At 51.7% G+C, this 10,403-nt stretch overlaps 1 protein-coding gene across 2 annotated transcripts in view; it reads right to left on the minus strand.

Annotated features, from left to right (window-relative positions):
• Positions 1 to 1,066: 1,066 nt before the first annotated feature.
• IRF8 (interferon regulatory factor 8) overlaps positions 1,067 to 10,403 on the minus strand; it is a 12,314-nt gene continuing 2,977 nt past the window's right edge. The window contains exons 1-9 of one of the 2 annotated variants that reach the window (XM_014942103.1): positions 10,168 to 10,189; positions 8,069 to 8,243; positions 6,719 to 6,902; positions 5,587 to 5,675; positions 5,004 to 5,115; positions 4,615 to 4,662; positions 3,755 to 4,141; positions 3,320 to 3,435; positions 1,067 to 2,278 (exon numbers count right to left, since the gene is read on the minus strand). In XM_014942103.1, coding sequence (XP_014797589.1) covers positions 2,102 to 2,278; positions 3,320 to 3,435; positions 3,755 to 4,141; positions 4,615 to 4,662; positions 5,004 to 5,115; positions 5,587 to 5,675; positions 6,719 to 6,902; positions 8,069 to 8,242 — 1,287 coding nt within the window. In that variant the 5' untranslated portion in view covers position 8,243; positions 10,168 to 10,189 and the 3' untranslated portion in view covers positions 1,067 to 2,101. Of the gene's footprint in view, positions 2,279 to 3,319; positions 3,436 to 3,754; positions 4,142 to 4,614; positions 4,663 to 5,003; positions 5,116 to 5,586; positions 5,676 to 6,718; positions 6,903 to 8,068; positions 8,244 to 10,167; positions 10,190 to 10,403 lie in introns of those variants that run through there. The other variant, XM_014942104.1, reaches the window with a different exon arrangement.

The following is a 10,403-nucleotide window of genomic DNA, read 5'->3' on the forward strand; positions in this document are numbered from 1 at the left end:
TTTTAAGGAAGCTTCCTTGAAAATGCTGAATTGTTCAACCCAAAACAGCTAGCAGTCCTGCCAACAGAGCAACCTCCTAGAAGTGAGCTGTGGTCAACTCAACCTGGGCCAGGGTCCTCACATCTTAACTGTGACTAGTGAAGGTCTCTATCATTAATTAAAAAAGCAGATAAGCAAAAAGGTGCCAATCTGCTTTCATACCCAAGCAGGGAGGGCAGGTATACATCCATTTCCTTAGCATCTCCCAAGGATACTCAGCCTCCAGCTGCCTGGATCTCCAGGCATCCCCTTCACAAGTGCCTACATCCCTGGTACCTTGAAACCAGGGTCACTTGGCTGAAGGCTGGTGCTTCCCTGCCTGCACCCTTTGGCAGGCCTGAGCCAGAAGGAAGCAGCTGCAGTTCATGTTTGTTCTTCACCATGGGCAAGGTGACAGATCAAACATGGTCCTCACAGCCTTCCAGAGCCTCTTGAGCATTTTCCCCTCTCACACAGGCTTGAGATGGAGGCAGGTGAGGGTGCAGATGCGTAGCCTCCCCTGCTGCAACATTGACCTCATTGTTTGACCAAGGCAGATGCTCCCTTTTTGCTCTTGGTTCTCCCCAAAACACCCTCCACCCCCACTAAACCGGGGCCTGTGAGACACATGGATAGAGACGACCATGGGGAAAGCTCCACCAGGCAATGAAGGGCAAAGGGACTACAGTATAGCAGGACCATAACTAACTGCCTCCCACCCCTTCCCACCTCCCATAACCTTGGAGCATCACAGCCCAGTGCTGTGGCAGATGAGCAGTGACCTATCTTCATGCTCCATGGAATGAAGGACCTACACACGATACCCTTTTCCTCCCTCCATCATATTACAGCATTTTGGCTCATTTCTCTCCAGCCCCAGAGATGAAGGCAGGCAGTTAGGAAGCAGAAGAGAGAGGTGACAGCAGAGACTTAACACAGATCCCACCACAGGAAAGACCAGGACAGGAGCCACTCAGAGATACCAGGGCTCTCCCCACCAGACTTAAGACCCCACTCATTGCAACCAAAAACCACAATGCAAGAGAAATACAAAATATAGCACTTTAATGGCAGGAAGATAAAAAAAATACAAAAAAATTTAATAAACCTCAGGCATAAAATAAATAGGCATCTTAGTAGCACGCACACACGTGCGGTCCTGGGTTGGGTCAGCTGCAAGGCACAGGTCCCATGGCCAAGCAGCTCCCCACTGCTGGGTGTGCACACAAAGCATGTTAATGAGGATTTACACATGGATGCCGCTGCCTGGTCACGCTTGGGAGACACCAACACATGTGTTTGCAAGGGTGAAGCCAACCTATTCACACTATGCTGCAATCTTTAAAATTAAAGATATTGCATATTTATATAAACTCTGTCTCTAGGAAAAATTAAGATTCCTAAGTCTTTGTGTATTCAACATTTACACATATAATCTCTGCATTGGTTTCCAAGTTTCAAAATACTTTGGTAGACACACATATAAAACTTATAGCAAAAAAATAAAGAGGAATTTGAGAAGGTTCTCCTTGGGAGTATATCCTACCTTCCCTCAGCAGGACCCTTTTAGGAGGAAAAAACACCTGATTTCTGGAAAGAATTGCCTACATTTAAATCATTTTAAGGCTTTTCCAAGAGTCACTTCCTACCAACCTTGCTGAGAATAGCGGTTTGGAGTTGCAGACCACTGGGGCAGGTCACTATAGCTGTTGATTTTTGGTTCTGCTTGACTGGCCATTAACAAAAGCAACAAGAAAGCCCTGCCAGCCCTGACCTGCCCACAGTTCAGACACTCCCTCCTCCCCCTGCCATCAGCTATAGCCAACAACAGTATATGGACAACCCGGCTTGGTACAGAAGTCATTTTTGCCAGTGAAGTGTCTGCAGGACACACACCGAGCATCCAACCTGCTTTCTCATGTCTATTTTTACTGCTGTATTTATACAGACTCTGGACTGGAAACAGCAAAGAACAACAACAAAAAACCCTACAACTTTCCAAATGGGAAATTTAGGCACTAATGGGACCAAACTGGGTCTAGACCAACCCAAGCCATCACACTATGTCTGGGGAGAAGGAGGCTCAGACTGCAATCTGTTGGTTTTCTCTGAAGAGTGGCCGCTGGTGCGTTGCGCAGATGTCCTGGAAGATCCTGTACACCTGGTCATGCTGTGTCTCATCAGCTACAGGGAGCATGGGGCTGCTGCTGCAGGTCTTCCCAGCCTCATCCACCACCTGCCTGACACACAGCTGCTCCACCTACACAAAAAGAAAAGTCATGAAGACATCGAATGACGCAGAACCTCTTCAGGTATCTGTCACTGCTGCCATCCACCCCTACCAGCCCAGGCAGCACAGTATGGGGTGGGAGAGAAACACCAGAGCAGTTGTGCCCAACCGACCTGGATGGCCAGGTCCAATTCCACAAGCCACCTTGGCACAAGCACCTCTAGGACCGAAGGGGCAATCACAAGAGCTCCTCTCCCAGCAGAGCTATAGGGAGGTGAGGACAGTCTGAGGATGTCTCAGCACATGCAGTGACCCTCTGGTGAAGGGACTCAAGGCAAGAAGAGGTGACCAGGTCAGAAAGTTGTGCAGGGAGATACAGAACCAGCCTCTGCACTTGTAAAAATCCCCTCCAGGACCTCACAGACTTGGTGGGTCTTCACTTGCTCAAGGGTGGACACAACACTCTCCCATATCCTCCATGCCATGGCCCTCTTGCTGCAGCACTGGTTGCCCAAGGGGGTCTCACACTGCATGCAGGCTCCAGAAACACCCTATGTGTTGCCCCAAAGCTTTGGGCTCCCAGACTTGCTTCAGCTTCTCCAGGGAGATGTTTCTAGCCAGAGCCATGGGGACTGACACTCTCATCCCATCCTCTCCTTCACCAAGGGTTTCCCAGCCCTGCTACTGACCACCATGGTTGTTCATCACAGCTGTTAACTGCTTGGCTCGAGGCCACCTCTTAACACAACCATTCCAGGTATTTATTCCCCTCTTTCCCACAGGAGAGGGGAGAGGTCCCAGTGGCAAGAGGGAGGAACAGGCAGAAGAGAACAAATTTCCTAGCAGTTTAGAAAAGCTTTTGCCACTTGAGAGCTTTGTTTGCAAACATGATCTACCCAGATAAAGGAGTCTCAAAGAGCCCAAACACCTCTCAGGAGGCTGTGGACAAGGACTCCTGCCATCCGACCAGGAGTCCAAGCTAGAGCTCTACTTGACGAGGGAAAAAGGGCAAAATGGTCCAGACAAGGGGGGAAATTCAGCAGCAGAGCTCCAAAGTGCAGCCTTCCATACCTGGACAAGGATGAGCTTACACCGCAGTGGCACAGCATCTGGGAACTCCTCTCCAAAGCACAGCATGACTCTGCTGTCTGGTAAGCGGCCCTGGTTGTTGTAATACTGCTGCAACTCTGCAAGGAGAGGGACACAGTTGGAGGCTGCCTGCCCCAAGCTGCCAGCCTTTGCTATGCAGCTTCAGGACCAAGCACCCTGCCATGGAAGAAAGTTGGGGGCTCAAGAAGAGCCAGCTTTGCTGTGCTAAGCCTCCAACCAGGAGGAATTTCCTAGTGACACAAGACACCAGGTTACTCCTTCCTAGATCTGGTAGCATCAACGACTCATCCCATGTGTGATGGGAAGTGATGACTTCCAAGTGCCCCAACGCTAATGGCTCCATCCTTTCAACCCCACCAAGTGGATAAAAAGGAAGAGGGAAATGCTCATACAAACCTCTGAAGAACAAGTTGGTGTCAAATATCTTCACCACCTCATCCCGGTCCAGTTTGTTGGGCCTGTCCTTGTAGACCATGTTGTTGCCGCTCCAGAAGACCCTGCCTTGGCACAGCCTCTTGATGAAGATGCCCTGCCTGTTGCTGTGCAGCAGGACACCCCTCTCCAGGTGCCCAAAGAGCTTCCTGGTGATCTGCTTCTGGCGGTCATTCTGGATGGTGTCGGCTGAGGGGAAACGCACGTGCTCCAGGGCATCTGGAGCATACAGCTTCTCACCATGGCCAGAGGGCTGGCTCAGCGAGATCCGGCAGCCCTCGGTGCATGAAGTGGTGATGTGGCCCACCAGCCTCCCACTGTAGAAGAAGTTGATCACCATCTGGGAGTAACCTGGGAGGAGACGGACACATACAGTGCTCATCAGGAGAAGACAAACCCGGCCTGCTCTTCACTGCAATGCCCAAGCTCTATGAGACCAGCAAAGTTTCTGAGATGGAGGACACCTACTTGCTAGAGGACATCTCCAGCACTCTGCCTGGTAGCGGCACTGATCAGCAAGAACTCCCAACACTGAACCCCTTCCCTCCTGCCCACCTCCCTTGCTGTGGGCAGATCTCCCCATGCTAAAGGCACAGTTGATCCCAACACCCCAGGGCCAGCCCCAAGCCAGGGCCATGTCCTTCTTCAGCATGGAAGCTCTGTGGATACTCAGGAGGGCACAGGACCTCCCAACCCAAGAGCAAAGCCTCCCCCAAGGCAGTGAGCAGAGTCAGAGCCACCTTCTGCCACCCCACACATAAGGCCAAGCCCCAGAGGGACATTTGATAGCCACAGTCCACAACCAAGCAAGGGAGCTGCCTTACCCAAATGATGCTGCTCGTAGCCAGCGTATCCGTTCATCAGGGGCAACGCTGTGGGCAGAGAGAAAGCCAAGTTGTTCTGTGGGCCCATCTCCTAAATCCCGACCTCCTCCTCCTCTCCCCTCCACAAGCCCCACAGTTTTCTCTTCCCAGGCACATCAGGCTTCCCAGCTCCCACACAGGAGATGCCAGAAAATACTCCCAGGTGGATTTAACTTTGTGCAATACACACTTTTGGGTGCCTGCTGCAAGCAGCGTTCATAATTAGTACTTTAAGCATTCTTGATAAGGAAGATAATACAACTGGTGTCCATCACTGTAAACTAAGTGTTTTCTGCCCTGGACAAAAAGCTGGGTCCTGTTAAACACTGCACAGGTTCTCAGCTACTTACCAGGGCTAGGCTGCTGCACCCACCAGTCAGGTATCAGGGTGTTTCTGCAGGTCTCCTGGGGGGGTGAGGGGCTTCTCTTGATGATCCCCAGGTATTCATCTACACAGGGGGGCTGTCAGAGACCAGACACCGAGATCAGAGAGGGTTTGATGCCTTGGGCAGCTGTTGCCCTGCACAGAGACACTTGCAGTGCTCAGGGAGGGTCCAAACAGCAATGCCAACAGGATGCCAATGACCTTCTTTCGGTCACAAAGAGCAAGTTTGGCATTCCCCAGGCCATACACTCAGATAACACCCTCAAGAGCTACTGAGCAGAAGCAGCCCAAGGTGACACAGCCAAGAAGTGGAACAGAGCTCTAGAACAGGTTCTGTCCCTTGGTCAAAAGGTCTTGCCAGATGCAAATCAAAAGCAGGAGCCATTCATCAGCAACCACATCCCAGCACAAAAGACACAGCATTTCTCACCGGGCCGATTCCCAAAGCCTCACAGACCGAATTTTAGGAAGGCAACACTTTATTGGGCAACTACCTGCCATCTGTCCACCTCCAGCCAAGGTGACCTGCAGCCTCAGTGAGGGCTTACCTCTTTAATGAGGTCATCGATCGCAGAGGAACTGCAGTCCATCTCCGTGACATCATTCAGGCTGTTCCCGTTGGCAATGCCCGCTTTGCCTGGAAGGAAAGGCCAGGATGTAGTGAGAACACCCACCCCATGCTTCATCTCACCAACTGGGTTCGAGAAACCCTTCACCCCGTGAAAGTTATGAAACTGAGAACCACAGCCCTGTAACAGCACCTTGGGGGAGGCTCGCAGCCCCCTCCAGCTCCACCCAGAGGTGTTTTTCAAGACCAAAATCCAGTTCACAACCCATTATCCCAATGCACAGTGACCAGCAATGAGGCAAGTCAAAAATCTGGCTGGTAGGACAGAGAGCTAGAGCAGTGGGTTGGGGTTTTTTTTTTCTGAGCACCCCAGAGACCAGGGCTGCTGCTTCTCCTTTTTCCACCAGCCGCCCCGAGCGCGGCCGTGCTGCTGGTGGGAACCTGCAGTGTCATTTGCATAACAGCAACAAGCCCCCCCCATGAACACGGCTGGAGGAGACCGAGATGCTAAAGACATATTTCCTGACAGCAAGGTTTGTTGGTTTGGTTTTTTTTTTTTCAAGTTTTTTTTACTTTTTAAAAAAAAGGAAAAAAGCACACACACACCTAACCACAAATGGAGATATACTTAGTGCAATTGCATCACACCAGACATCGCAGCAGCAACTGCTCTCTGTTAAAGTGCTGCTACTCTAATCACTGCTGGCAAGAGAGAAGGGATTTATTGCAGCTCTTTGCCATCCACCTAGGGCAGGTGTTGGTAGGACAAAGGGTTGGGGCTCAAGTACCCCCCCCCGCCAAGAGGAGAAGGACTTTGGATTTGCCCCTCCAACATCCTTATGGGATGGAAGCTTACACGATGCTACAGTTATCCCTTGTTTCCTAAGCAGCATTTTGGAGGGAGAGAAAAATACGTCTGTTCTTCCTCCTCCCCTGTGTCACCACAGTGACATGGGGGACATCTTTTGCAAAGCAGGACAAGCAAAGCATCATAGCACAAGCACAGCATCTGGCCAGGAAGCTCCACTCAGATGTAGGTCAGTGGCACAAGCCTGTGGTTACACACAGGACCGACCTGTGCTGGGGGTCAGTCCCTTTATCAGGGCACTCACATTTCTGTTCCTCCTCCGGCACGATCCTGTAGACCTTGTAGGGCTCAGAGATGTCCAGCTGGGACCTGTCTGTTACCTCCTCAAAGTCGGGACTCTTGTTCAAAGCACAGCGCAGCCGCGTCTTCCATGTGGCCGGCTCCGCTTTGTCACCTTCTTTGAACTTGCCCTTGAAAACAGCCCAGGCCTAAAACAAATCAACAAAAGAAAGAGCCAAATTCACCACGTGAGCTCTGCAAAACCCCTCAATCCCTGGGGCAAAGGGGCTGCAGAGAGCATTTTGCTCTCCCCGCCTCCCTGCCCCTCGCACCCTCTCAACCATCCCATGCGTATCCGCCGTTTCGCTCCTCGACTGCGGGCACATGTGGAGCCACCACACGTGGGGATGGGTATCTGGGTGCAGAGCAGCACCACCTGCCCCAGCAAGGGCTGCAACACCCAGGTTTTTAAAAAGCAGACGTAGAAGTCATAACATATGGCTTCATCTATGCACCCAACATGCCATGAACTGCTGGGGACGTGCAGAATCATGACAGAAGCAGGGATGTGCCTAATGACCTGGTAACACCTCAATTAAAATCAATTAAACGTCCTTTTCCAGCTCTTGACCAATAAGCTAAAGATGGTTTCTTCTAAAAATCAGAATACTTTCTGTGCTTTCGGTGGGAGAATACATTTTACCAAACAGTGATTCCAGAATATGTTTTTGATATTTTTTTTAAATATACATCTTTATTTTTCTGTATGTAACTATACATTTTCAGATAGCAGAACTCAATGCCATCCTCATAACTCAGTGCTCCCAAACCAGACACTGACCAGTTGTCACTTCCCAGAAAGTGAACTCGCTCACCGGTACAGATATTTGGAAGCAGGGGCAGAGGGAAGGGAATTCCTGGGGAAGAGCCTGACCTTTTTGGTTTGGCATGGAATTTTCCAGTTTTTCCCCAAAACTGGAAATCCCCCCCCCACCCCTTCAATGAAATCCAAAGCTTCCTTCCCTCCTGCAAAATCTTTTTTTCATTGGTAAATCCAAATTTTATCAAGAATAGCCTGACAAGAAGTTTAGAGCAGATAGAAAGAGCAGGATGTGCTCCTTTTTCATGTCAGACCAGGATTCAAATATGCTGAAAATAAACCTAAAACTGGTACCAGCATTTGGCAAAGAGGAATAAATACTCCTAAAAAGACCCTGGAAGGCCAATTGTGGTGTGAAGCATCTCCTGCAGGGGTCAGAGATACAAAACCCACAGACAGCGTGGACTTCTCACGCTACTGAGACTGTCAGCAAGGGAAAAACCAGCATCCAGCCCAGGAACCATTGAGAAAAAGGCATTAACCATCTGTCCCTACCTTGAAAATAGAAGCGTCCACCTCCTGGTTGTAGTCCTGCTTCCCAGCGTGTTTCCACGGGATGCGGAACATGGTTTTCTCCTCATTTTCCCAGATGAGCCCTGGGTAGAGCTCGCTGTCGATCTGCTCGATCAGCCACTGCCGGAGCCGTCGCCCACCGTTGCGGTCACACATCCTGGATGGAGCAAGAGATCCAAGCTCCATTAGCTCCCCCACCACCGTCCCACCACGACTGGGGTACAAGGCATCATGTCATGCTCTGGTTTGCCCCATACACAGCTGGTAACGGCACTGCCTGTAGAGACCAGCAGCTTTCAGCAGGTCCCACATGCCAATTTCTGTACATTAAAATCCTCCCCTGCTTTTTTTATAATAAAAAAAAAATCAAGGCAATCTTCAAAGAGCTACTATAAATTCTTCGTCCAGCTCTATCAATCAAAACTTCAAAGCTCTGCTCACCACAACAGGCTGACTTGGTGCTCTGCTCACTCCTTTTGCTGTGGGAGAGGACACATAGGAAGCAGATGGAGAGGGATTAAAGTGCCCGGTTGTGCTGTCACCTAAGCAAGTGACACTGGACAGGTCATCCCAGGGCAGATATCTGTTAACATCTGGGGGAGATGGAAGCCAAGTGCTGTCCCCAGCAGACCCCAGGGGTCTGCTCTGGAGGGGACGGCAGCCCTTCTCACTGGATACTGCCTATATGGGGAGAAGACACCAGCCTAGACAGCACCTGGAGCCACCATAGGGATGGAGACCACATAACCAGTCCTCTTGAACAGAGGACCAACACTGGGATAGAGCAGGGTGAAGTCACTCCACTCTTGCTGGGAACCTTGTGTTATTTTTAACCAAAACCACTGGGTAACTTCATGGAAGACCCAGGAGACAGCTTCTCCCACCCAGCTGGAAGCAAAGCACTACACTCAACTCTTCTGACATCTTCTGTCACCTCCATGGCAAGACCCACAGGGACTTCAGGAGTTGGTGGCCTGGCAGAAGCAACCAGCAGCCCCAGGATCAGCTCTCCAGGACTTTTGGACTCACAGCCCTCCTCCAGGTATTACCAGACTGTCTCATTCTTTTTTTTTTTTTTATCTTCTGCCCCACAGGAAGGTTTTAGTGACAAAAGACGAGATGTTCCCAGCACAACCCAAGATCTGCTGGCCCCTGCTTTGCTGCAGGCTCACACCAGCTCAGTGCCACCAACTTCTGTCCCTTCATTGCTCTATTACTGCCCAGCAGGACACACAGACCTCCCTGGCCACCCAAAGCACAGCCCCTGCTTTTAGAGATGGCCACAGACAAGATCACGAGCCAAAACAACAGTGAGGACATAGCCCTGGATCCCAGCTGTCCCTCCAGGGCAGGACGCCCCAAAGCACCAGCTGGAGCATTTCCCCAGAGGGATGGGGTTACACACAGCTTCTCCACAGGCTCCTGCACCTGAATTACACTGACATGAAGAACCTCAGAAATGCCCCCTGAAATGGGACTCCCTCCTAATTCAGCCCATTTTCTAGAAAACCTGTTCCCATCACTGTCAGAGCCAGAGCTCCATTTCTCCTCTACAGGAGGCTGCGCAAGCCCTCCAGGCTGCTGCTGGAGACACAAGCCAAACACACAGGACACAGCCAAGGAGTTCTTCACATGCAGCAAACTAAGCAGCAACCCCATTCCAAGGGGAAAAAGCAGCCAAAAAACCAGACTGAAAGAGTCAGCACCACAGCATCACCCTGCAGCCTGTCAACCTTCCAAGGATCCCAGCTCCAAGCCACCACCAAGCTCTCCCCAGCCCACCCATCCCATGCTTTGCCTTGAAGCAAACACCAGCAGCACCTCCAAGGATGCCAACGCTGCTGAGCATCAAGCGGGCTCAGTCCTTGCCCCCCAGCACACATGGGGCCGTGGGTACCAGGCTGGCTTCATCCTGCATCCTCAAAGTCCAACATCCCAAGGGTCTCACATCCCCCTTCCCCGACTCCCGAGGGTCCCGCAACCCTCTTCCCCTACTCCCCAGCACCCCGTATCCCTCTCCCCGCAACTCTCCAGCACCGTGGGGACAGCGCAGAGCACACACATCCCGCACCGCCCCGTACCTGCTCTCCGCGCCGCTCCGCGCCGCTCCCCGCACCGCCCACCGCGCACACCTTTTATAGCAGCCCGGGAGGGCGGGCCCAGCGTTAGCCACGCCCCCATCCCGCCCCCGCTCAATGGAGAGCCGTCTCTGCCCCCGGCCCGACCAATGAGGAGCCGCCCAGTGGGGCGCGCGCGGCCGGCGGAGCTTTCTCTGAAGGGCGAGACTTTCCGGGAAATCAGGCGGAGGGGGCGGGGC

This window comes from Calidris pugnax, unplaced genomic scaffold (assembly GCF_001431845.1).
Source record: "Calidris pugnax isolate Ruff unplaced genomic scaffold, ASM143184v1 scaffold28, whole genome shotgun sequence".
Taxonomy (NCBI): Eukaryota; Metazoa; Chordata; class Aves; order Charadriiformes; family Scolopacidae; genus Calidris; species Calidris pugnax.